General features: G+C 42.0%; 3 protein-coding genes and 2 long non-coding RNA genes across 5 annotated transcripts in view; 3 read left to right on the plus strand and 2 right to left on the minus strand.

The window, feature by feature from the left end:
• The first annotated feature begins 242 nt into the window (after nt 1–242).
• Nucleotides 243–2,266, plus strand: LOC139636220 (uncharacterized). Its single transcript, XR_011694361.1, has 3 exons — nt 243–372; nt 1,718–2,046; nt 2,198–2,266. It is a non-coding gene; the product is annotated as an uncharacterized lncRNA (long non-coding RNA).
• A 191-nt stretch (nt 2,267–2,457) lies between these two features.
• On the plus strand, nt 2,458–5,217 carry LOC139636222 (uncharacterized). The gene is made up of 2 exons (XR_011694363.1): nt 2,458–2,562; nt 2,940–5,217. It is a non-coding gene; the product is annotated as an uncharacterized lncRNA (long non-coding RNA).
• A 406-nt stretch (nt 5,218–5,623) lies between these two features.
• cdc6 (cell division cycle 6 homolog (S. cerevisiae)) lies at nt 5,624–12,124 on the plus strand. The gene is made up of 12 exons (XM_071504853.1): nt 5,624–5,780; nt 6,482–6,743; nt 7,825–8,088; nt 8,192–8,391; nt 8,613–8,761; nt 9,146–9,252; nt 9,919–10,058; nt 10,164–10,264; nt 10,587–10,654; nt 10,906–11,084; nt 11,505–11,645; nt 11,772–12,124. The coding sequence occupies exons 2-12, from the start codon at nt 6,494–6,496 to the stop codon at nt 11,862–11,864; spliced, it is 1,692 nt and encodes a 563-aa protein (XP_071360954.1). The 5' UTR covers nt 5,624–5,780; nt 6,482–6,493; the 3' UTR covers nt 11,865–12,124.
• A 1,340-nt stretch (nt 12,125–13,464) lies between these two features.
• On the minus strand, nt 13,465–21,776 carry ccsapa (centriole, cilia and spindle-associated protein a). The gene is made up of 4 exons (XM_071504854.1): nt 21,632–21,776; nt 19,289–19,683; nt 17,963–18,303; nt 13,465–17,188 (listed from the first exon to the last, which is right to left on the minus strand). The coding sequence occupies exons 2-4, from the start codon at nt 19,647–19,649 to the stop codon at nt 17,009–17,011; spliced, it is 882 nt and encodes a 293-aa protein (XP_071360955.1). The 5' UTR covers nt 19,650–19,683; nt 21,632–21,776; the 3' UTR covers nt 13,465–17,008.
• Nucleotides 21,777–23,412: 1,636 nt separating this feature from the next.
• acta1a (actin alpha 1, skeletal muscle a) overlaps nt 23,413–27,213 on the minus strand; it is a 5,245-nt gene continuing 1,444 nt past the window's right edge. Inside the window, exons 2-7 of the mRNA XM_071504597.1 lie at nt 26,811–26,950; nt 26,117–26,441; nt 25,395–25,556; nt 24,943–25,134; nt 24,219–24,400; nt 23,413–23,897 (exon numbers count right to left, since the gene is read on the minus strand). Of these exons, the coding sequence (XP_071360698.1) occupies nt 23,754–23,897; nt 24,219–24,400; nt 24,943–25,134; nt 25,395–25,556; nt 26,117–26,441; nt 26,811–26,939 (1,134 nt within the window). The 5' untranslated portion in view covers nt 26,940–26,950 and the 3' untranslated portion in view covers nt 23,413–23,753. The remainder of the gene's footprint in view (nt 23,898–24,218; nt 24,401–24,942; nt 25,135–25,394; nt 25,557–26,116; nt 26,442–26,810; nt 26,951–27,213) is intronic.

Raw genomic sequence — 27,213 nt, forward strand, 5'->3', positions numbered from 1 at the left:
CTCTCTCTCCCTCTCTCTCTCTCTCTCTCTGACTGTCTCTCTCTCTCTCTCTCTCTCTCTCTCTCTCTCTCTCTCTCTCCCCCTCTCTCTCTCTGACTGTCTCTCTCCCCCTCTCTCTCTCTCTCTCTCTCTCTCTCTCTCTGACTGTCTCTCTCTCTCTCTCTCTCTCTCTCTGACTGTCTCTCTCTCTCTCTCTCTCTCTCTCTCCCCCTCTCCCCCCCCCCCTCTCTCCGGGGGCGGGGCTCGGAACCGCACGGTTTCCTGTCAGTCCAGCTGATCCTGTGAACTGCGTGGTCTCCTCTCACTGGATTTCTTTAATCATGGCCGTGATGCTGTTCACTTCACTGTTCACTGCTTTACCACTTGTCCTGGGTAAGTTCACTTCTTAACTTCTGCTCACATTAACTGCACTTTTGGAGGCTGCTTCGTCTACATTAATTATTATTATTATTATATTATATTCTTATTATTCCGATGGTTACACGGTTTAAACTTTGAACCTTTCTGAAGACTCTATCGCTGCTGTTAGAGTTGAACGCTAACAGCAGCGATAGGCGGGAAACTCGAGTGTTATTTCACTTTGAACTTTTAATTCATGGTTTCACCTAAAATCCCTTTAAGCTTCTCTCCATCATGTTGGTGTCGGGCTGAGACACAGACTCAGCTCCTGAACAGATGTAGTTCCGGTCTCTACTCGCCGACACGTGGTGCAGAAGGATAACGTTTGTCAATACCCAGGTATTGGATGTCAATACCCGGGTATTGACATTCCCGCGGTATAGATACACTACATACGCCCATTTCACAGCGGGGTGCGCGGATTGGTTTAATCAAATCTTAGGCTGACTGTGTGTGGGCGGTCTCTGTGTGGTTTTGGACCAATCAGAAACCAGATATTTCATTGCGTAAGCGGTCTCTATGTGGTTCATTCGCACTTCCGGGTGACATGCCCCTCCTCTGCCGCGGGGACACGCCCACTGGGCTCAGGATGAAGTTGCTCTGACTCCGAGGACTGAAATTTCTGAAACTTGTGAAGTTAGATTTTTTACAGAAAATAAAATACACTTCATCAAAACTTGTGATGTTCGATATAGTTGAGGTTTTATCAATGAGAATTTAACTCTGTTAGTTAATTATTTAGCTTCTGGCCTTAGTTCAGAGTGTTGTCATAAGTGATGTCTAAATGAAACTGTGACACAGTGAGATTTTTACATGACATCTACTGTTTAAGTCAATATGTAGCAGCCAAATCATTCATGAAGCTTTAATAGAGAGCAATTCCACCCCCTAGTATGCCATTGATTCATTATTAACTACAAATATTTATAATATAATTCCGGACTGAAAGATGATTTTCTTTAAGTTAGGTAGGTACGGTGAGAGAGAAAAGTTGGGGAAGAGAGAAAACGTGATTATAACGGGATTATCTTTTATTCTGATAAAACAGAAAGCGAGGTACAGTGCACGAGTGTCCACCCCTGCACATTGACTGAGCTACATGTGACAACAGAACTGAGGCACCTCTCAGACCAAAGCTGCTCCATAACTCTGGAGACACGGCAGCCTCCATGTGGAGAGCTGCAGCTCTGCAACAAGCTTGACGTTATGATTTGTTGGGCCCAGAAACTTCAGCTCTGAGTGTTTGATGTGTTTAAACGTTTGAAATGGTTGTTGGTGATTAAACTGTGTAAATGTGTAAATGTGTTTGTTTCTCCAGAAAAGTCTCGTCTCATCTGCCCGACTTCAATCCAGAGAGAAGAAGGTGATGATGTTGCTCTTCAGTGTCGTCTGGATCCTCCTGCCAACCTGGTGGATTATACCCTGGATGTTATGAGAGCTGAGCTCCACAAGGTAGTCCACTCATATCGACATGGAAAGGACCACAGTGATCCACAGGCGGATCAATACAGAGACAGGACAACTCTCACCCATGAAGACCTGGAATCATTACACTGCAGATCTCCTCAGTCCAGCTGAATGACAGTGGACTGTACAGATGTTTTGTCCCAGACCTGAAAGCTGGTTACACCATCGTCCTCACAGTTGGTAAGAATGATGGATTTATTACTGTACAGGACATGTTAGGATTCTTTTCCATTCAAAATTTACATAATAAAAATCTCAGACAGTGAAGAAGTTTAAATCAGACACATCATTTGAAAATATGCTTAAACAGTTTGTGTCTCATTTGAAACAGTAAAAAAAGATCAACATCTCAGGACAACAACAAATTATCTCCTGACCACCATCAAGCCACCAACCACTGGTAAATGTCTTTGACTTCTTCTCTAGAAACCTGTTGTGTCTTTGATTCATTGACTTTGAGTAGAAGCTGATCTGACTGTAGGAGTCAGATCAGCTGTTTCTGTCTTTAAATCATGAGCAGTAAACTATCGATGAATCAGCAGAATGAATAACTGCTGGATGACTTTGTTCTTCGTCTCAACTCAACTCTTTCTGATTTTCCTTCAGATGCTGAGAAGGTGATTGTTGGTGCCATTGTTGGTGTTGTTGTTCTTGCTGCTCTCATTATTGGAGTCCTGGTGAAACGTAGAACGATCAGTAAGTTACAAACTTCTGCTCTGTAACATTTTATTATCAGTACATTTGCTCCAGTGTTGACCTTATAAAATACAAAGCACTGTTAATAAATGAAGTGGTTTCCAACCTTTTTGACCTGTGGTCTCGTAGACAGAAGCAGTCTCCTTGTCATGTGTCAAAGAGACGTTTCCAGGCTCAAAGATGTAAAATTATCCAATATTTTCAATATTTCACCATAAAAACTAAAGATTGGAGAAAAGCCTGACAACTGAAAATAGATTTGTGTATCAGAACTTTGATCCTTTTCTTCCCTTTGGAGGGCCCCCGACCCTTAGATTCACTGTAATTAACGGAAACTTCCTTTAACAAGTGTCACAAACTGCTTTTCTTTCCCACAGGGAAGTGTGTGGTGAGGCTGGGAGGATGGAGGAAGCAAAAACCAGAGGGGGAAGTATAGACCAGAGATGGCAGTGAAGAAGTTCATCATCCAAGCAGCAGAAACATCATCAGAGGGCGTCCACTCGACTGTTCCCATAGACTGACCAACTAACCACTAACCCTCCTCCTCCCCTACCAAAGGAACGTCTCTCTCTATCCTGGAGAGAGATGTCAACAGGCTTTTTAAGAAGCAGAACCCCCGCAAAGCAGCCGGTCCTGACTCTGTCTCTCCATCATCCCTGAAGCACTGTGCTGATCAGCTGTCTCCAGTGTTCACAGACATCTTCAACACCTCACTGGAGACCTGCCACGTGCCAGCCTGCTTCAAATCCTCCACCATCATCCCTGTCCCCAAAAAACCAAGGCCCACAGGTCTAAATGACTACAGACCCGTTGCCCTGACCTCTGTGGTCATGAAATCATTTGAGCGCCTTGTCCTGTCCCACCTCAAATCCATCACTGACCCACTCCTGGACGTTGCAGGCAATGTTGCTAATCACTGAGCAGGACTCTAATATATAAATTTTTATCATTACTTTTACCAATACCACATGCATTTTGTTGATTTGTGTGTAAAATAATATCCACAGAATACAGAGCAATTTGCAAATGCCCATAACTTAACTCTGTAAACACGTATTTTAACCTGAAAATGATAAAAGTCTTTCAGATGTAAATGGTTTCACCACAAAACTACATGTTTTGTGATATTTATGCATTTGTGGATCAATTTTTACAAGTTAAATGGGTTTTGCACCTTTATGGTTCACTTCCTGTGGGTTGTCAAGTGACCAGCAGCTGACACATACAGTCATGGAAAAAATGATTAAACCACCCTTGTTTTCTTCAATTTCTTGTTTATTTTAATGCCTGGTATCACTAAAGGTATATTACCTGAAGAATACAATGAACACGACTAAAATGCAGCTAATTACAAAATACTTTATGTCCTATTTGAAATGCTTTAGGTGAATTGTATTCCCAGGGTATATAAGAGGCCATTTCATGTCATCAGCAGCATTGCACATGCAAAGGCCTGGAGTGGTTTCCTGCTTACATTCAAGCTGTGGCACAACTCAGAAGTTGTCGGCTCTCACATAATGCCTAAAACAAAAGAATTATGTGAAGCCACAAAGGCAGCCATCTTGGCACTGCTGGAAATTGGCATGAGTGAGAGACAGGTAGCCAAAAAACTGAAGATCTCCAAGACAGCCGTTCATTACACCAAGAAAAAACAAGCCGAACATGGTACTAGCAAATTGCTAGCTGGTCGAGGCAGGAAACGTCTTTCTACCCCACGAGATCACCGTGCACTCATCCGTTCCTGTGTCAGGAATCGTCGTCAGACCTCCAGGGACCTTAAAAATGAGTGGGCACTGTCCAGACATGTGACTTGTTTGGCAAGGACAGTTCGAAACCGACTTCTTGAAGCTGGTCTGAAGTCACACAGGGCACGGAAGAAGCCCTACATCAACGAAAGGCAGCGGAAGGCCCGGTTACTCTTTGCTAGGGATCACAAGGATTGGACCGTTGATGACTGGGCTTCTCTTCAGTGATGAATCCAATTTTGAATTGATGCCCACTCCAGCCAACTCACTGGTTAGAAGGAAGCCTGGAGAAGCCTACAAACCAGGCTGTCTTGCCCCTACAGGAAAACATGGGGGTGGATCAGTGATGATCTGGGGTTGTTTCAGTATGGGTGGCACAGGGCAAGACGCATGGCTGCAGTCATCAGAAACAATGGTTATGCAATCAAGTACTAACTCCTGTGTGTATCATGTGACTAAAAGAGGCAGAAAAGAAAACAGAAAGCCTAAAAGCACTGTTTTTATGTTTTTTTTTATGGCAGTACAATGCCATAGCTATTGATGCTAGAACTTAAGTGATTTTGGTTATTATCAAGAAAACATGGGAAATGGCTAGATATCAGCTCTTAAATTAGACTCTTATGAGCTAATTTTGTTGTTATCATTATATTTGTCCAAACAAATGAACCTTTAGCTGTACCAGGCATTAAAATGAACAAGAAATTGAAGAAAACAAGGGTGGTCTAATCATTTTTCCATGAATCCTCTTATAGGAGCTGTTTTCAGACCAGAAAACAGTCTGGTCTGAAGTGGGATCAAGTTGGAGCCGTCATCGTCACTGTTGGGAACTTTATAATCTATATTTATTTACTGATGCCAGTGTTGGAAGATGGATTCATATTGTTTACTTAAATAAAATACTGAAAAATAATATGTAAGCTGTCCTTCAGTGTTGTAGTTGGAGCCAATTTTAACTGTTGGGTGCTTTAATTTATAATAATTTTTATTATTGTATTTTATTTTTTTTGTTTTCTGTGTAACCTGAAAAATATTCAGTAATTAAATATTTTGAATAAATGTAGTGAAGTAGAAAGTAAAATATTTCCCGCTGACATGTGGTTTAGTAGAACTACAGAGTAAAAGTACCTGTTCTGATAAATGCACCTTATTAATCTAGTTCCCGGGAAAATTACATTCCGCCAAAACAGCTTTCTATTGAAACTCCCGCCACTGGCTGGGGGCTGAGTTTGGCAACACATGACGTAAGATCCGCCTAAGCTAAGCCAATGAGCGTTGAAGTCGCTGCCGTGTTGACCAATCAGAGCGCAGCGGCGGGAACCAGCTGATCTACGGGGAGGAGGAAGCTGCGATTTGGCGCAAGTTTGGGTTCAGTCTGCGGAAGAAGACGGAGGGATAGCGAGGTGGAGAGGGCTCCGAGAGACGAGTTAACTCTCCAGACTGAGCTCAGAAGATTTTCTTCGACTTAAAACACAGGTAAGTTCATCAGCAACATGTCGATTTAGATGATAAGAGCTGAAAACGTCTGTTAATCGATGGCCGGAAGGAGCTCGGCCGCTCGGAGTAGGTTTGCTAGTTTATCGTCTAAAATACCTCGATTAGCGTCGTTTTTACGTTATAAATCAACACATGTTTTCCGTCAGAGTTACTCTGATGTTAACCTGATATGTTTCGGGTTAAACCACAGTCGAGTTGATGTTGAGTGTGGGTGTTTTCAGTGCAGTGTGTGGAGCCGCTGTCGTCTTGGCGCCATTAATCAAGCACACTATTGTTTCCTGAGCTGGTTGTTTGATGTGAATGCGTCTGTTAGACAAGTGTTTGTGTCCTTTAACACTTAAACACGTTATGTTTACAGTGTTGAGGCTTCAACATAAACTTATTATTACTTTCACTCAGCTGTAATTTTATTGTAATCCTTCGTAAGACAAACCAGACGTGGGCTCCAACCTCCAGAGGAACAAATATACTTTGTACTTTTACTATTTTAATAAAAACCTGCAACTGCACCACTAGTGTACTTTTTTATTTTACTCACAGGAACATGCAGGAACAAAACAGAACAAACGTTTAATTATAAACCACAAAATAAGGCATAACGAAAATCCCAGGTACCTTCTCCTCAAGTGTTGAGTCACTTTTTGGATCACATAATGGATTGTCTTTGCTTCATGTTTCAGGTCCATCACAAAATGCCCAGCACGCGCTCTCAGGGCCGGGCTCAGCCCACGCTGCAGTTCCCCCGACGCAAATCCTGCAGAGTGTCCTCCCGCTCCAAGACGCCCCAGCCTCAGAAGTCTCCAGTGCCTTCACCGGCCAAGCCTGAAGGCCAGCACCTCGCCCCGACCCTGGTCAGGATTGGACCGCTCTCACCCAGACGTCCACCACCCTCCTCTCCCCGTCTCCAACCTCGGCTTCCCCTCAGCCCCCGAAAACGCACAGGTAAGAAGCTCCAGACCCGACAAGTGAACCACATGAGCATCAAGTCGGTGAATAAACTCAAGTGTTTCAGGATGATTTCCAGGATTTTCCTCATCAGTCACTTAATGAACTTCACGGGGTTCAACTGTAGGAGGTGTTGTTTGATAAGTCATCTTCATTAAAACAGGTACAACGTCTTTAAAAACCAGAGTTAAAAGGTACATTACACATGCGTAGAAACTACAGTATCAGAAAACACAACAGCAACAACAACATAAAATCACAGGAACAGTAAATTATTAAAGTTTGTTAGACTCGACTTTAATCAAATCACATCTTTCTTTTTAGTGACAGAGAATTCAGCAAATATTCACAATGGCAAATCTGTTCTTTAAATCTCATTTTGAGTTTTATTTAGTTGTAACTAACTTGTTTATTATTTTACTCAAATGTGTTTAAAGCTGAATCTAAATAGATTTATGAAGGAGCTTTTTTCTTTTTACCTTCAGTTAAATGTGAACACGTCCCAGCTCGTCTGTCTGAATCAGCCACCAGACCGTTTTATTTTTGCAGAGATTTTTTTTGAGAAACGACATGGGTTTTTTAAAAATGCATTTCTCATGTGTAACTTTCACCATTTAAAGGAGCAGCAGCTCCTGATTTTAAAGCCATGAGGAGGAGAAGGAAGCAAACAAACAAAAAGGGATGAAATGGAAGAAAAATACAAAATAATCTGGACAAACGAAGGAAAAAAGGATCAGAAAAAGTTACTTTAAACAGACTTTGTAACTCTCATCTTACATGTTTACATTCAGGAACAAGCTGGTTGTAACAGTGTTTCTTTGAACGTGGCTTTTAAACTGGTATTAAAGAAACATCTTCAGGTCTGAACTGAAATGACCCCAGAGACGGGGTTGAGCGGGGTTGATAAAACTCCTTCAGAGCCACAGAAGTTTCCATCTGTTTTCCAGGCTCCTTGAGACGAGACGCCTCAGTGTCTGAAAGGGTTAAGAAATGTTCAGCTGCCTGATGTCACAGATCAGTCCCCTCACTTCATCTTTACCTGCAGGTTGAAAAATAATTCTGTATTTTGTCTCTGAAGGTGACGACAATGGCTGTAACCTCGGCGCCACCCTGCTGGGGTCGCCACCGAAGCAGAGCAAGCCGACTCTGGCCTCGCCCCGAAAACTGGGCTTTGACGAGAACTCGCCGGTCTTGGCTCGCCGCCAGCTTGTCCCATCCTCACCACGACAGCCGCTGTCTCCCACTGTCGCCTTGTCCCCGAGACGACAGGAAACACCCGCTGGAAGTCCTGCTCGTCAAAACTCTGAGAAGAAGCCGCCGGTGGTTCGACTGTTTGCTGAAAGTGAGTCTGTGGAAAGTCTCTGTCATAAATGAATCTCTCTGTTGAAGACGTGGGTTTAGTTTTTCTGTCAGTGACAACACTAACCTCGCTGTTTCTCCTCTAGAGTCGAGGTTTCAGGGCGTGAAGCAGGCGCTCCACACCGCCGTCCCAGAGCGCCTCCTGTCCAGGGAGACGGAGCGGGCGTCCATCCGGTCGTTCCTGGAGGACAAGGTGCTGCAGCAAGTCCCCGGCAGCCTCTACATCTCCGGAGCCCCGGGCACCGGCAAGACGGCCTGTCTCAACTGTGTCCTGCAGGAGATGAAGGTAGTGAGACAGTGGAGCTTTACTGCCACCTACTGGAAACCTAAAGTCACTGCAGAAACATGAGCAGTGGTCACAATCATGGCAGTCGAGGTCAAGATGATACTGAATAGTCACGTGACGCAGACTTAAACAGCTGATAATTGTTTACATTGAGTATCTTGTATTTTGAACATGTTGTTGGGACAGTTCTGACTCCACCGTCTGTTGTGTTGTGTCGTCAGGCCGAGCTGTCGTCGGTGCAGACGCTGGTGGTGAACTGCATGAGTCTGAGGAGCTCCCACGCCATCTTCCCGCTGCTGGCCGACAAGCTGAGAGCGTCAGGCGGACAGAACGGCCTGCAGAGGCTCCTGACGGCCCCAGGGCCCGCTGTGTGAGTAAATCCAACAGACAGGGGTCTGAACAGTGATGCAGGCTGTTTATAATGACTGAGAGTGTTGAACCTTGAACTGGTCTTTAGTTCACCACTCTTTTCTTTTTAAATACATGTTTAGATTCTCTGTGAAGATAGTTTTACCTGAATGAGTTTGTTTTTCTTTAAGTGATTTAAGTTTTGATAGATTAGTTCATCAGGCCTGTAATAAAGTGATTAGCCGACCAGATGAATTATTACATGTAATTATGATTATAATACTTCAACAGTTTCTGTCTTTATGGGGTTAAAAACATTTTGTCCAATGAAGAGTTTGACTTCATCACTGATTCAGAGTAACAGATGCCAGATGAGACTCTGACTCCATCTTTGTTTTCTCCTCAGGCTTCTTGTTCTGGATGAGATGGACCAGCTGGACAGTAAAGCTCAGGACGTCCTCTACACCATCTTTGAATGGCCGTACCTGCCCAAGTCTCGCCTCTGCCTCATCGGTAAGAGCTCTGCCCCCCAGATGTTGTCTCTGCTGACAGCTGTAAAACAGAAAGAGGCGGTGTTGGACGTTTTGTTCCTCTGTTTCGTGCAAATGAAAACATAAAGTTAGTTTTTAGTGTTTACATTGACTTGACAATGTAATTATTAGGTATTAAATGAGTTGATGACTACAGTTAAATACCTGCGATGGACGATGACAGCAGGCGTCTGATGTGCCGCTCCTATCAATATATTGTTTTACAGCTTCTTTGAGCTCTGATACTAATAATCTTTAGCAAAGCGTCGCCTCCGTGGTTAAAACAGCTGTCACTAACTGATGTTACTCCAGTCAGTAACTGGACATCAGGTCTAAATTAAGCTCGGCTTGTGTGCTCGCTACACGTCGCTGTTCTGAGTGTTTACTTAGTTCTGACAAATCCAACAGAGTGAGACATCGTTTTTTAGTCGTCCCAACTGAACTTTCATTTAATATCAATAATATAGGTTCATAAACTTTATATTTTGGCACATGACCTTCAGTATTTGGATCAAGAAGCACACAGAAGTAAAAGATGTTGACAGACTGAAGTTAGTCCACAGCACATACACTCACACACTCACTCAGTCACACACACACACACACTCACTCAGTCATGTGTTCTCATCGCCTCGTGGTATTTTTGCAGGTATTGCCAATGCTCTGGACCTGACGGACCGGATCCTGCCCCGGCTGCAGGCTCGGCCTCACTGTCGCCCCCTGCTGTTACACTTCCCTCCCTACAGCCGACAGGAGCTCACCGCCATCGTACAGGACAGACTCGCACAGGTAAACGCACGCAGAGCCACAGGTCATGTCAGATAATCAGCAGAGGAGGATAAACACGGCGAATCAATGCGTGTGTGATGGTGACAATTCGTTTTCCTCCTCTAGGCGTCGGCTGACGGGATCCTTGACGCCTCAGCGGTTCAGTTCTGTGCCAGAAAAGTGTCGGCGGTGTCGGGAGACGCCAGGAAAGCTCTGGACATCTGCAGGTAAATATCTGACAAACCGACCTCCGTGTTCTCTGCTGGTTAAACTGGAGAATCAGCTCCGACCTGAGACGCCTCAGTGGTATATGTTGTGTAGATTGACACTAAATTCAGAGGAATCTGTCAGTTTAGCTTCTTGTGACATTAATACATCTGTTTATTCCATTACATGATTTGTCTGCAGAATCTTAATGACTTTTAATTTACTCACAATATTTTGTGATACAGATCTTACCGACAGATCAGAAACATTAAAATGAAACGTTTTTCCTGCTGTTAAACTGCATCAGATCATGAGATTGAGTTTGTGTTGTTGATTTCCCAGGAGAGCTGTGGAGATTGTGGAGTCTGATGAGAGAAAGAAAGCAGCCGATTCCAAACCTGAAACTAAAGGTGAGAAAAGCTGCGATGTTGATTTCAAAATTCCTCTCTGGATGGATTAATTACTGACCTTTGCATCAAAGCCAAATTAGTAAATGTAAATTAATCAGAGCTGCATCACTGATCATCCTACTGATGTTAGAAATTATAACCTGCCTAAAAATGCAGTCGGCTGATGGAAAATGGTCTAAACCAGCTGATTGGCTGATTTTGGGCACACGTGAACACTAACCAAAACGCTCGCTGTCCTCGGGTTGGTCCAGCGTCTCGGGTCAGCCTCCCTCAGGTTGCGCGGGTGCTGTCGGAGGTGTACGGCGACCGGATGGCGGCTCAGAGCGGCGGCTCGGAGGGAGAGAGTTTCCCCCTGCAGCAGAAGCTGCTCGTCTGCTGCCTCCTCCTGCTCATTCGCAACGGAAAGAGCAAAGAGATCGGCCTCGGGAAGGTGAGACCCAGAGCTGGTGATATTCACACAGCAGCAGGAAGTGGATCCAAGGTTACAGCTGATTGGATAAAAATTATAAATGAGACTTGGGCCTTTTAAATGGGTTTGATTCAGTCACGTTAGTGCAAAGTGAAATTAAATCTGTTACTAACCACAAAAAAAACACTTGATGAATGAAGTCTTAATTATAAAACAGGAAACTGAAAGAAAGTTACTATTACAGTAAGAGTTAGCAGTAAAGCTAATGTTAGCCAAAGACTTGTGTTTATCAATGAGTTCTTAGAAACATAAATAACGAAACTTAATTTTACTGTGAAACTCGCTGTGAGCTGCAGGTGGCGCTGAAGCACGACCAGAAAATGATGAATTTACTTGTTTTTAAGGACATCAGGTCTAACGGGTTGTTTTCTGTTGTTTCAGCTGCACGAGGTTTACAGTCGTCTGTGTGCTCAGAGGCAGGTGTCCGGAGTCGGTCAGGGCGAGTGTCTGTCGCTCTGCAGTCTGCTGGAGAGCCGGGGGATCTTCGCTCTGAAGAAAGCCAAAGAGGCTCGACTCACCAAGGTACAGTTCTGTCTCCACACGACCCCTGAGTCCGCTGCGAGGGAAGAAGAAACTCGGTCATGCAGGGATCTTTTTGCTCTGTTTGTTCCCTGGAAACCAAACATTTGTTTCCGTCTCGTCCTGCAGGTGTTTCTGAAGATCGAGGAGAAAGACGTAGAAAACGCTCTGAAGGATCGAACTCTGCTGGGCAGCATCCTGGCTGCAGGGCTCCCCTCGTGACCATATTTATTTTTTTTAAGCAGATTTTTAATTTAAATGAACCAAGATTTTTTCAGTGGTTTATTTTTTATTCTCATTTTTGCTGGGAATTTGTACATTTCTTTTTTTTTTTTTCCTTCAGCTGGTGTTGACGCTCAGTTCTGGGCTGTTTGAAAAATGTTGAACTCACATCAGTTGTGAGTCGACAGCCTTTGTTTCAGTTGAACTTTGAAACGTTTGCATTTGATTGCTGTAAATAAACAAATGTACAGAGGTTTTAATCGGCTCTCGTTTCTACCACAGTCAAACTAATGTGGACACACACGGTGAGCAGCCTGCCCTCAGCCTCAGGGGAACTATTTTCTTTCAGCCAACACATCATTTAACTCTGCTTGATTCTGCTTTATTCACAGTGTCACTGTTGTAATGTGATTCTACCTCTGGACTGGGAGATGGTGATAATTTACAGCCTGTGGTTTATAAATGGATGAACACAATAATGGGAAGCAGGGCTTGTTTTTATCAACAACTTCTAAAAGTAAAATTTCAGAATCAAGATAAAAACAATTTATCAAATTTCTTCTGACTTAAAAAGTTAAATGTTTAAGTATTTATTTTTTTTTTAGCATTTTCGCTGTTCGCCTCTGTAAGCTGCTCTGGGACGCAGAGCTCAGATGTGTCTCTGAGGATCAGCCGCTCTGTGGGCCGAGGGCGTCCACCTGAACAGCTGCTCTGATTGGATTAAAGGGTTAACGGCCTCAGTGCAGCCCTGGCCAGGCTGACTTTCTGCCTCTGAGGCAGGAGCAGTGAGACTTCAGCACACACAAGTGTTAAAGGACTGATTAGATGGATACAGCTGGTGTGAACTGCTGAAAACGCAGCCGCTCCTCTTACAGATGGAGTTTCTATCTCAGTCAACAGAATTAAGGAAGTGGCTCAGTGGCTGTGTATCCACTGTGTATTTTATTACACATTAATTTACAATAACTTTTATCACATCAAAAATATGTAAATTACTTCCCAAACGTTTGCATACAACTGTATTTTCTTTGGCTTGACTACAGTGTCGGTTCAGTCTTGATTAGTGGACAAGCCTTAGTCAACAAAGGGTTCAATCAATAAAACTGAACTCAAAAACTAAATTGACAGGGTGGAAGAAAACTTGGGTCACACTTCTGATAAACTGGACTTCACTAATCTTATTTTATGTTTGTCTTTCCCCCTCTCTGTGGAGAGAGCACACCAATGCAAGGTTTTGCCAAAAATTAGGTTTATATAATAGGTTTGAAGGTGCTATTTGTAAGTTTTGCTAATGCTACATAGCCAGTGTTAGCACGAAAGCTGTTTACGTACCAGTACTGACGAGCTCCAGCCATCGTTTTGTTTATGTGACAAGGTTATAATACGTCCTCTGAGCAGCGCTGCATCTTCAGGGGAGACGGGACGCAACAGGGACTCGGTATCGGAAAGCGATGAGATCGGCTAACTTGGCTGTAGCTAGCTGGTTAGCATGCCACCCTCAGTAGAAGAAGGACATCAAAGAACATGAAATCATATACATACAATAATCTGAACTTGGTGAAATACTTGATAAAACACTATTGAGCCAGCACGACACAAATATAAACTATTCAAATATGATTTATTCACAGCAACACCTTAAAGTGGATGAAAATATATATTATTGTGCATGTTTTCAAATACAAATACAGTGACCAAAAATGTAAACGTCATTGAAGGTAAAATATGATTAAATATTTAGATGCATGATACATAATTCAACCAATCTTCTGACAAGAAACCATATTAGGAAATAATTCAAACTAGAGATACATCAAGCAAACACATCCAAAACAAACTCTTCAGATGTAATAGCTTATATTGAGTGTTTTTAGCTTAAATGTGGGATTTTCCATAATTCCACTGTCAAATTAATTCATCAACAACAGCTGAAATCCTGTGATTGTCCGATCATTCTGACACACACACACACACACACACACACACACACGTCCAGTTTGAGACAACACTCACTTGAATGATTAGATGCTTTAGGTCCATTTTAGAAAGAAAATGAATTTAAATTTAAATTTCATGTCTTGATTTGTCTAGATGGAAAATGCTGTGGTTAGTTAATGTTTTTTCAACATACTGATGAACTTCAGAGCAGTTATACATTAAATAAGGTTCAAACAACAGCAGTTTTTTAAGGTTTATTAAGGTATATATATAAGGTAAATTTTGTTGTGAATAAAATAATTTTTTGAACTGATGCATGTATTATTATATAGTAACAGCACCGTGTTGTTTCAGACTGGACGCACTTGAAAACGACCCAGAAACAAACGTGAGAGTGAAATGTGGAAATAGACAGTAAATAAAAGGTGATAAACAAATATGAGTGAATAGTTTTGCACATTCAGCGTGAGGAGGTTGAGTCGGTGTGAGATCAAAAAACATTCTTAGTGAATTTATATGCATTCAGTTTTAAAAGTATGCTCACAAAACAACAAATCGTGATCATTAGCCCTCAGTTTGAGTCACTGGACGCGACAAATGACATCACCATGTATTTACAATCTTTAGTTACATCAACAGACGATCGACTAAACTCGAAACTGTGCGACGTTTTTTCACTACGACACTTAACACCGGAAGATTTCACTTTTCTTCACATTCAGTTTGATTTGATGGAAACAGATAAAGGTCAATCTAAATGTCCACCGACACACAGAGCTGCTTCAAATACAAGGAGGTGACAGTGTCAAAATCTGTGGAAATGTATATTTTCCCTTTTCCCTATTTAATCCAGGGTTTCTTGCAGGTACATGTGATACCACCTCATTAACACTTAATTAACACTTAATTAACGCTTAAAGAGAATTCTGTTTTGTAAAGAACAATGAAAATTTGGAGAGATTATAGATGGATTTATGAATTTATTGTTTATTCACTGTATTTTTGGAACCTGGTCTTCATCATTTTTAAATTGTTTGCTTCAGAGATGCAACGATTAGTTGATCAGTCAATCAACAACACTTGATCTTTTAGACATTTTTTAAAGATAACGTCAAATATTTGCTGTTTCCAGATTCTCACATTTGAGGATTTGATGATTTTCTTCGACACACGTGGTTTTTCGAGACAAACCCAGACTCTTGAAGTATTTTTCACCATTTTCTGGCATTTTTTAGTCAGAACAGAATTAATCGATTAATCCAAAAAAAAAAAAAAAAAAACTATTGGAAGCTTATTCAATAATGAAAATGTATATTATTTGCTTATGTGCTTGACTGTGGTAAGATTTTACATTTCTGAGTGTTCAGGTGACTGTGTACCAACAGAAAGGCTCAAATTAATTGTAAATGTATTAACTGACCTTTGTTTCTATTGTTTATTACTATAATTAGTACCAAATTACAGACTCAGACATTAAAACTAAAAAATTGTTACTAGAAGAAAAATTGGAGCAGAAGATGACAAAAAAATGACCTCCCTCATTAAATATGTGGAATGCTCTTCTTTACATCCTGAATGTTTTATTATGTAAGTGGGTTTTGTTCCAGCCAATAAAACGCTGCAGAAAACCCTGGATTTTGAAGCTGGATTTCTGATAAAGCAAATAAGTTTCAGCTTTCAGTGATATTAGTGCTGCATTTTTATAAATATCACAAACTCGTTATTTCAAACTTCTCCAACACTGAAAAGAAACAATCTATTTTGCATAATAACCCCAAAAAGCTAAATTAGGAGGAAGTTATTGTTGTTTAGCACTGCAGTTAAAAGAAAAGCACCATATTGGCATTGCAGGTTATTTTTCATTATAATTAATGGAAACAAGAAGCTGCAGGCTGCTGCTAAACAGCCACAATGTGACAAAACCTCAATAAATGCCACATAAACTATAAATATCAAATATCCATAAAATATTTAACAGTCCACTGATTTTAATTAAGTGCATTTAATTTATTAAAACTGCAATAATAATAAAGCTAGCACATCTTAAATATAGTTTTACTTACTCTGAAAATACCTAAATACTAATTTTATTAGATAAATTGTGTGTTTCTATATTTCTGCTAAACCATCCAGCGCTAGTTTTAGTCTTTAAATTCCAAAATACTCAAATATCAAAAATAATCCAGTTTGGTCCTTTCTGCTGCGTCTGATTCAAACACTGAGTTATAAACACACAGCTGCTTACGTGAGACACACATGAAAAACAGATCAACAGCTAAAATAAAGCACAGCAGTGTGTTTGGAGAGTTTCATGCTCAGAAATCAAATACATTCGAATAGTGATCTGGGTGTCTTATTCTGTTTTTATATAAAAGCTTACAAAGAGTTAATTCTCTGATGTTTGGTCATTGTCAAACTGCTTCCACAGAAACACAGAACCAAAGGAAACCATTTCAGTCCATCACATCTGGTAACGCAAACATCTGTTGGAAACTTTTGAACCAAATCAGCGTCAGAGGTGATGAAGCCCGAGAAGTGACCAGAAATGTCAATAAATAAATGTCACAGATAAGTTTAGGGGTCAACAAAGTGAAGCCATTACATACAGTAGTTTGTTCACAGTTTGGATTCCTCAGCTATAAAAGCACATTTCTTGGTCACAATGTTGAAAAAAAAAAAAAAAAAAAAAAAACAATTGTAAGGGATCCTTGTGCTTTCATAAAAAAGTAAATATTGGCCGACATCACCATCAGATTTTTAGAAAAAATATTAATATTGGCCTGAAAAAAGGTCAGTTTCTATCAGGCTGTAGTTCTGAGTGAGCTTTTTTCATAGCAATGGCTACTGAGGCTTATGGGTACTGTAGTATTTAGAGCCATTTGCCTCACTAAACTAAAGGGACTAAAATGTGATTTTGTCATAAAGAAAGTGAATATTTATCTGATGGCCATGAAACAACATCTGAGAGGTTCCTCTGATTCTGCGCTGCACAATATTGATGTTAAAAGTTTTCTGTTACCTCGTTGTCCAAAAAGGAGACAGGACAGCGAGCAGCGTTTCAGTGTGATGGACTGTAATGAGACGACATGGTTCTGAGTTTGTGTCTTGTTATTTCATCTGAACGGACGAATGAACTCGGCCGCCGTCTGATACTCGCTCTCCAATAAGGAAACATGGTTTTCAGGGGTCGTGGTGGGATCCTGTGTCTACCTGAGCCGGGCCGAGAAGCAGCGCATGTACTCTGTCATCCAGCGGTCCTCCACCACCATCAGCTGTGACCGCCTAATCTTCTCCAGGTCGGCTGACCGAGCCCGCCGCCGCTCCAGGTTGGAGCTCCGTTTGTCGGACTCTCGTCGGGTCTGAACGCAGGCGTCCGACGTGTGGCTCTGAGAGGAGAAACCAGAGAGAGGAGTCGTTTCCGAAAAGCACACCAGCGTTTTATTATTAATGTTTGCAGAGTGTTTGGTGACACGGCTTCACTTCTCTGGTGTCCTGGGACGAGGTCGAGCTCTGAAGGACTCAAACTGTTCTGACTTTTAAATTTTACATCTTAGACCTGGTCTTCATTACAGAGCACAGGTACATTTAAGTGACAAAACAATATTAAAGTATAAAGCTGAAGAAGTAAATGTTTAAAAAACACCTCATAAACATTTAGTGTCATCACTAAAAAGGCAGCTCAGTACATCCCTAAGACAGCTAAAACTGTAGTTTTTAGTCAATGAATGGGAGGAAACAGGGCAGTGTTTGGAGCAGCAGAACTTCATATGTCATGGCCACATTTCCACAGCCACATAACTGCTGACTGTCAGTTTTCAGATCGTCTTCCTTTCAGCCATTTGTTCAGTTCACTATGAAAGTCACCTTTTACCTGAAGACTCAGTTGTCTATGATCATTTATCTCTTGTAACATTATCACAGAAACCATTATGAAAACTCTTCTGACATCTGATAACAATCAACTGCAAAAACACTGTATGAAATAAAAGTATCAGTAAATCAACCATGTACACAGATGATATGAGAAGGATAATGTTAATCTAATAGTTTCATTTTCAAAGTTTTTTTTTTTTTACATAAAACTCTGGAACTTCTGAATGTTTTACAGACCAAAACTATGACTTTTAAGTTTTTTAAAGTATAGTGTCTTCAACACTCACGTCGTTGGGCATCCTCCGGACCTCCGTCTGTCTCTCGGTCCAGTCCAGCCGGCTGGACGGTCTCCGGTTCTCCTTCTCCTTGGTGCCAATTGGTGGTTGGCTCTTTGCTCTCGGCGGTTTGCGGACGACAGCTGGTTTGTCGTCATGGGAACTGTCTGGGTGTCCCGGTTCAGAGCGAGGAGTGCGGCGACGGTGACGCCGTTTTGGTACCGGGTTCACCGGCTCCCCGTCAGAAGACGCTGTGTCGGCCGGCCCGTTGTCTGTCGCTGTGTCGTCTGAAAGTCCGCTGGTGTTTGGAGCCGCTGTCACCGAACCTCCGCTGGCCTCATTCACACCGTTTTCTACAACCATCAATAACACGTTAGCACATAGTGAAAAATGTCATCATGATTTCTCAGAGCCCAACACAACTTAGACAGCATGTGTGTCCGACTTCAATTTACTGTCATATATGACAGAGAGAAGCATCAACTCATAACATTTAATAACTGAAAACAAAGAACTTTTGGTATTATAAGTAGAAAATTGACTAATGGTATAATCATTTTGAATTTTCTATCAATCAACTACAACTCGTTGTAACCAGCTCTTATGGCAGTTTATTGTATAGTGGCTGTACTGTAACAGGAAGTTTGAGTCCTGGTGCAGTTTGTTTAGAAGCACTAACATGGTGACATGCTGGTTCTTCAGTAAATTATTTCCATAAATATATTTGAGATTCTAAAACTGTGTCAATCTGGTGTCCTGACTCTCTCCTGTCTGAAATGCAGCCACAGAAAAGTTAGAATATAAACAATAGGTTCTTTATATCTGAGCCCAGAGTCTGAACAAGAGGAAAACAGTCCCATCTGATCACCAAACCTTCAGCCCAAATATTTTTAGCCTCACTGTCTCCTGAGGTAAACCATCCTCTGGCCCTCATACTGTCAGAGTGATGCTCACACAAGAGCACAAACAAACTCCTCCAGAGGGGCAGATTATTCCAAAATCCTCCTGAATGCTGGACAGAAAACAGAGGACATATAGGAACCAGGACAAACAGGACAATTTTAAAATTCTCATAAACCAAAATGCTGGACAAACTTCAGCACAAAATCATTCAAGTGTTGTTTGGAGTCTGGACCAAAGTGGAAAGGCAGTGACATCTCCAAAGCCTGCCACCGGCATGACCAAAAATATCCACCCCGAGTTCTGAGAACCTCAAAGTGACGTCAACATGTTGATTGTTTTATCTGACCAAGAGTCCAAACCCGAAATGTTATTCAGTAGAAAAAAAGAGAAAACAAGAACATTCTCGTCTCCGGCTCTTACAAAAAGTTCCCTCACCTGTGGCCGGTGCAGCGTCTGCGACTGTGGCCTCCCCAGCTCCCGCCTCGGTCTCCTCAGGCGGTGGCTTCGGTTCAGGACTGGTCTTCGGCTCCAACAACTTCTGCTTCACCTCCGCAGACGACGGCGGCGGTGGGAGGGACAGAGGGGCGACTTTGTTCCTGGTCAGCCGGGGCGTGGACCAGCCACTAGAGTCGGAGCCGCTGTCCCAGCCCTCCCAGAACCAGGGCTTGTGGGAATGCTCCATCACCCGCCGTGTCAGACGGTACTTCAGAGAGTCCTCGTAGCATTTGGAAAACGTCTCCCATTTGGGATCTTTAAACTTCTTCATATACTCAGTCCGGATCTTCTTGGTCACCATCGCTCTCGTTATTGTTCGTGTCTGGTTTTAATCGCTGGGGAAAAACAGAGGAGGGGACAAAAGAAAGACATTAACAAAATAAAACAAACATAGAGCTGCGAGCAAGCTGCAAGGATTTCAGGCTGGTTATTATCAAACAAAGCAAGGGACGTTTCAGTGGCTGTTCCTTCAAATCTCCATCAACAAATCACAAATGTCACGCGTTAGCTGATTAAAAAAATTATTTCAGAACTTTTGTGAGTTCATATGCTTCAGTAATTCCAGTAAAGCAATATGATACGATACATATTCACTTTACACACGTGAATAACTACAGATCAGACAGTAACATACCAGTGCTACTCAACACTGTCTTCTACATATGTCCTCTCTTCAACACACCAGGGAGGGAATCTTTCTGCAGCCTGATCCATGTGCACACATCCAGCATTTATTGTGTCTGATCATAAACTGTCCGCCTCCAGGGGGAGAGGAGCTCCTCCGTGGGGCTGAGGAACGGACAGTGAGGTGGAAGGAGAAGAGCCGGCGTCCTGATGGGCTGTAACCCACTCAGTGACTGGGAGAGAGCAGTGAGGCACCACATCGTCCCACATAACTACACACTGCTCTGGATTCAGCCTCACCTGCCCCCCTCTCCTCTCACCTGGCCCAAGTCTTTCATAGAGGGCAACAAGGAATGAAAATAGTTGCCCAGTGTCCCAATTAGGGGTTTATGCATTTTTATGTATTTATCTATTTTTATTTCTGTTTAGATGTATTTCTGTTTAGGAAGTAGCAAATTCTGTCTAATTTATCATTTTTGTGGTGGTTGAGTTTGAGTGAGAAAACATTTTGAAATGTGTCGTCATTTAATGCGTTTTGCCTCAAATGAATTAAAAGTAATCCGCAGTTAAGTCCACTCTGGTACAGTCCACACTGCTGTTGTGCTGACTGTGTGAAGAGGTTTGAAGACATGAATTCAGTACAAAAAAAATAATGAGTTACTGGTTATTTAAAAAAAATGTAAAATTAAAACAAATTAACACAATAAAAAACTGACAAATCTTATAATAAAAATACACAGTAAAACAACAGAAATATTATTCAGTGTATGTGACTTTGAGAATTTGAGTTTGACTTCATAACACAGTTACATCTATAATCTGTAAAACTAAAAGTTACGGTAGGGTTTCTTAATTACATCTAAAGCTGCTTGGAATTGATAAATTACAATTTAAAGTGTAACAAACCCTTTTAAATGTAAAGTAATTGTTAATATTTCACCAAAGAAATCACCTGCAGCAGCTGGTGCCCTGCCTCTGCCAGGTGTGGTCTACCTGTAGCCCCGCCCACCTCCCTCCACAGCAGATTACACAGAGGATTGCGGCTCATTACAGTTTTACCACTGACACTGACAACAACAACAACAACAACAACAACAACCACTCACATTATTGTTATTGTAAGAGCAATGACAGGGTCTGTTTCAGTCAGGAGTCCTCCCGCCCACTCACATTTATCATTGTTTTTATTGAAATACCTGTTATCTTTAGTGAAAATAAACTACATAGATTATTCATCTGTCTGAGCGGGCCTTCATCTGATCCGAGGACAAACCCGGGACAGTTTTATCTCCAATTAATTGCCAAACAGCTGATTAATTATTGCTAATTTATCGATTCCTTTAACTGAAATACAGATATCTGTATCTTATTTTGAAGGCTCTCATTTATTTCAGCCAAAACATCGTCTTTTCAAGATTTAAGCCTCTTGACACACCCGGGACAAAAACAATAAAGCTTATTTGAGCCTGTTTCAGGTGAGAAAATGCCATGAAGTCTGTAGATGTGAGGTTTAAAGATGAGAGCGACCGTCTGACAACAGGCTCCAGCCATGTTCACCTGCTCCGCTAAACCCCGTCTGTAGACCCGGAGAGGCTTAAACACTGAGGCTGAACGGGTCCGTGCCGGTCAGACATTACAGTCAGATGTGTTTGTACTCACCCAGACTCATTCCAGACGGGTTCGGTCCGATTTAAAGTCCAGGCTGTCGCTGTAGTTCCGCGGTCAGACGACGAGCATCGCTCCGTTTCTCTAACTGAGCGTTAGCTAAAGAGCTAGCTAACATACAGCACACGGCTTCCGGTTTAGACTTTCAAAATAAACTCTTTATTCTTCTTCTTCTTCTTCTTCTTCTTCTTCTTCTTCTTCTTATTATTATTATTATTATTATTATTATTATTATTAATAACAACAACACCACCAACAACAACAACAACAATAATAATAATAATAATATTTTTATTATTATTAATTTTATTTTTTGCCAAATTATTCAAAACGAAGACAAATCTCCCACTCACAAAATGATTGAGACTATTTTCTGTCATTCCGAGTTGTGGTTATAAGCATCTTCTCTGCTTTGATTTTCTAAACTGAATTGACTGGACATCTCGGGCGTAGACTGTATCTCAGGACAAACACCAGGCCATGAAGTCCAATAAATTCACTGCAGACAAAAAAAAGACAAAATGTGATGCAATAAAATGCAACTACCGTAATGCAACGTTATTCCTCAGTGGGCTGTCGAGTAACATGTATAACCTAATTTTGAAAGAAAAATCCTGTACTTCCGGTACAGCTCTACGTGTCTCCTGCCAACTTGGTTGAAGCGGTGCAGAAATGTAGAAATGAAAAATGAAACATGATTTTCCGTGAAGATGCAGAGACCAGACTGCGCATGCGTGCTCTACCTCCATCTGTGCACAGATGACAACAGGTGAACACACCTGCTGAGAACATCAGACTAAACTGTAACTGTTTACACTCGCCTCATCTTTTAAAGGGCTACTACACCACTTTTACACCTTTGCACAGGTGAGTTCACTCCACATGGGTGGTGCTACTCATTATGGGAAATGTAGGATCTAATGTTTGGCCCATAATTGTAGGGATATAAGTCTAGCTATCTCAGCCTCTGTTGATTCTATTTTGACCATTCATGTATTAAATCTGTCTTATTTAAGTATTTGAACTTTTTACTTTTCGTCATATTAGCACATTTTAAATTAGCATCTTGTCAGATTTTCACACCTTATGTCATAATAAGCCATTTACACATAATGTTGAGTCTAGAGAATAATGAGACACATTTTTAAGAAGGAAGCCTTCAGCAGGCAGAGGACATTAACACTACTGTTTATTTTAGCACACGGGTGCTGCTGGATTTATTCAAACACTTGAATCTGAGCTCTTTGTTTTGTCTCATAAAGTTTATTATGCGTCTGGTTTCACTCGTGTTTCACATGAACTGGGATTTCTGAAGGCAGACGGCCAACAGATATTTTGTACTGAAACAAGTATTAATGTTGTGTCCCAAACCTATACTACATACTGACTGGTTACAGTATATACTATGCACTAATATTTATAATATAATTTTATTGCAGCTACTATAAAATACATTACATCGCTTAATTGTTTGACAGTATCATTGATGCAACACTTAAGCTGTAGGATGTCAAACTGCCATTTCAGACTCCCACTGCAAAATTAAAACTAAAAACAAAATGGTTGTACAAATATTACTATGTAGATATGTTACCTGTTGTTTTCTTAGATCTCCTGGAGTCTCTCAGGACTGAGCTCACGTATTTGGCATTAGTATTTAGTACTGAAAAATGTCCCAAAATGCAGCCATAATCAGATATGGATGACATGATGAAAAGACCAAAACATGCTTTTAAAAATGTCCAGAATCAGAAATAACAGACATTAGTCATATGTGAAAATAAATGGCTTTTATTTGCTTTGTTGTCTCGTTGTTGGTCTTTTGTGTTTTTTTTTTTTCTTCACACTTGGTCTGAGTTGGAGTGTGTCGTACCTCGAAACCAACACTCGCTTTGCTTTCACATTCACACATCAGACGTCATTCACATTCAAAACATCACAAACATGACAGAAGGAATAAATAACATATGTACAGGTGAGACGCCGAACTGTCCCCGTGTGCTCCTGGAGTTAGGAGAGGATGTTGTGTCAGAGTCTTCCTGAGGACGGCAGCGGCGTGTTTGGCATCTCGTTGCTGTGGATCCTGAACCTGAGGTGGTTTTTGGAAGCGTCGTGTTTAGAAGCACTTGCGGTGGACGATGCTGGGACCGGCCTCGTCGTACTCCTGCTTGCTGATCCACATCTGCTGGAAGGTGGAGAGGGAGGCCAGGATGGAGCCGCCGATCCAGACTGAGTATTTACGCTCAGGAGGGGCGATGATCTGCAGAGGAGGAGGAAGTGAGATGAAGTTTTTATTGCATCAGATCACATAAAGCTTTTGTGCTTCTGTTCATCAGCTATTTATGTGGCCTGTTAAATAGCAGCTGCTGCACTACATGGCCAAAATTATGTGGACGTCCCATGTTCTTGTGTCTGTGCTGAAGGGTGGAGGCTGTTGAAGCAGCACATTACCACCCATGGCTTTGGGATTACGTGTTTAGTTATCACATGTAGGTCTAATGTTCAGGTACTTTTTGGCCGTATAGTGTGTGTAAAACTTTTCTAAACTCTCCATAATCATCAGGAACTGTCTGAATCATACCTTGATCTTCATGGTGCTGGGAGCCAGAGCTGTGATCTCCTTCTGCATGCGGTCAGCGATACCCGGGTACATGGTGGTGCCGCCGGACAGCACGTTGTTGGCGTACAGGTCCTTACGGATGTCGATGTCACACTTCATGATGCTGTTGTAGGCGGTCTCATGGATACCAGCAGATTCCATACCTGTTGAGGTGCACGAGAAGAGCAGTTCAAGTTACTACTGCCTATTGGGACCAACACTGTGTTTGTTTCCTGCACAGATATTAAGATAAATATTACATATTCTTAAATCAGAGCTGAGATGCTGCTGTAGCTTCAGTCTGCTGAGCAGGTTTAGGATCAGGAGCAGAGAACAAACCCTGATCAGGACGTCCCAAACACAGATTCTGGCCCCTGGGCTTGTGCCCATCCAGTAATCTGTCCATGTTGTTTGGTGCGGCCGCAATAATCTTGCAAAATTACGAATCTTAATTTTTCCTGTACAAACATACAGCTTTGATTTTATTTCTTTGTGAAGTGAACCATCACCTCTTTTTAGTGTTGGATCACAGGCCAATATATTAATATATTAATATAATTATTAATGTAATATTTTGATATTTGAGGATGCAGAGGAACCTCAAACAAGAGAACCAAACACTGATTCAATATTCAGCTGTGAGCTTTCAGGTTGGTTCACTTCTTCTCTCCACAAAATAAAATGTGAAAATGCTTTGAGTACGCACCGATGAAGGAGGGCTGGAACAGGGTCTCAGGGCAGCGGAAACGCTCGTTGCCAATGGTGATGACCTGACCGTCAGGCAGCTCGTAGCTCTTCTCCAGGGAGGAGGAGGAGGCGGCGGTGGCCATCTCGTTCTCAAAGTCCAGAGCCACGTAGCAAAGCTTCTCCTTGATGTCACGGACAATCTCACGCTCGGCTGGAAACAGAGAGTAAAGTTCAGACTTTGTGCTCTGTTTCCAATTTAAGAAAACCAAAAAATGGTAAATCTGCTGCAGAATAGAATAACTAGTGTCACAGTTCGGAGAATTGAGCTTCACATACAGTAAAAGCTCCAACCTTCAGAACCAGGATGCTTAATATTTTTAAGTCATGACCTGAACTCGTGAACCTGCTTCCGACTCTTAGGTCTTAAAAATGAAGTGGGCCGCTGTGTTTCTGCTGAAGTGAAGTCTTTACCGGTTGTGACGAAGGAGTAGCCGCGCTCTGTCAGGATCTTCATGAGGTAGTCGGTGAGGTCACGACCAGCCAGGTCCAGACGCATGATGGCATGGGGCAGGGCGTAGCCCTCATAGATGGGCACGTTGTGGGTCACACCGTCGCCAGAGTCCAGGACGATACCTGAGAGCAGGAACACAAACATTCAATCAAAGTTTAAAAGGCAAGAGGAGGTTTTTCTCTCCAGTCTGAGATCAACAGTTCAGGCTGAACGTCTGCATCTGATGTCACAACTTATAAAGCTGATTTATCTCACTGACAAAAAAACGATTTAGATTTACAGTTATTTTCATTATTAAATAATCTGCTGATTAATTTTTTGATTAATTGTTTAGTTTCTTTGAGCCCAAACAGACGTCTTCAAATGTCAGTCCAAAGATATTCAGTTTACAAGTTATTAATTATTGAATTGAAAAGCACAGGAGAGGAGAAGCTGAAACAAACAAAAAAGTGATATTCTGTTTGACAATTAACTGATAATTAAAACTGTTGCTGTTCATTTTCTGTAATTTACAAAAGTCCGCTCCTAAAACTGACGATTAATATATTCATAGTGATAAATGTAAATGGACAGTGACATTAATCCTTAGATGCATCTCTCTGTATGAGTATTGATGAAGATAATAATCCAGTGTTGTGATGATCCCTCCTTGAACACACGGACGTTTGCATGTCGCACTCACCGGTGGTACGGCCGGAGGCGTACAGGGACAGCACGGCCTGGATGGCCACATACATGGCGGGGACGTTGAAGGTCTCAAACATGATCTGGGTCATCTTCTCCCTGTTGGCTTTGGGGTTGAGGGGGGCCTCCGTCAGCAGGGTGGGGTGCTCCTCGGGGGCCACGCGCAGCTCGTTGTAGAAGGTGTGGTGCCAGATCTTCTCCATGTCGTCCCAGTTGGTGATGATGCCGTGCTCGATGGGGTACTTCAGGGTCAGGATACCCCTCTTGCTCTGGGCCTCGTCACCCACATAGGAGTCCTTCTGACCCATACCGACCATCACGCCCTGAGGGGAGGAGGGGAGATGGTGAGGACTGAGCAATGTGTTTTTTAAGATGGAGAGCACACATTTTGCACACTATCAAGAGGTTACTCTGTCTTGGGTGTGTGAATGTGTGAAGCAAAATTTATACTAAATACCAACATTTATGTGAGTGAATGAGGTGATCTCATTCATTCATTAAAAAAAAAAGTTGCAAGAATATAGTAATTTTTCTTAAACAATAGAAAAAAAGCTTCACTAAAAACAACCAAAAACTTAAGGGGTCAAGGGTCACATCCAGTTGTGAATATAGAATGAAAAGAAAAGGGACCAGAGGTTGAAATTACAGCTCAGTTTTAAGATCCTCTCTGGTGTGGTGTGGCTCTTGTGTACCTGGTGACGGGGGCGGCCGACGATGGAGGGGAACACGGCCCTGGGGGCGTCGTCTCCGGCGAAGCCAGCCTTCACCAGGCCTGAGCCGTTGTCACATACGAGGGCGGTGGTCTCATCGTCGTCACACATGTCTGCAGATTCTGGAGGGGGGGGCATCAGAGGTGGTGAGTTTACTGAACAGCAGACAAACCAAACAGCGCTTCACACACTGGGGGAGGATATTTGTCTGAACCTCCGGCAACTGTGGTTTAGTTTAGTTTTGGTGTCAGAAATGTGACAAATACCAGCTAAATGCACACAAACTAACTATCAGAGACAAGTCCTACTGAGACTACAACTAACAATTATTCTCATAATTTTTTATCTGAATTATTTCCTCAAAGCCCAAAGCCACATCTTCAGA

Source organism: Trachinotus anak, unplaced genomic scaffold (genome assembly GCF_046630095.1).
Source record: "Trachinotus anak isolate AG129_WGS33_773 ecotype Australia unplaced genomic scaffold, CSIRO_AGI_Tana_v1 ptg000019l, whole genome shotgun sequence".
NCBI lineage: Eukaryota > Metazoa > Chordata > Actinopteri > Carangiformes > Carangidae > Trachinotus > Trachinotus anak.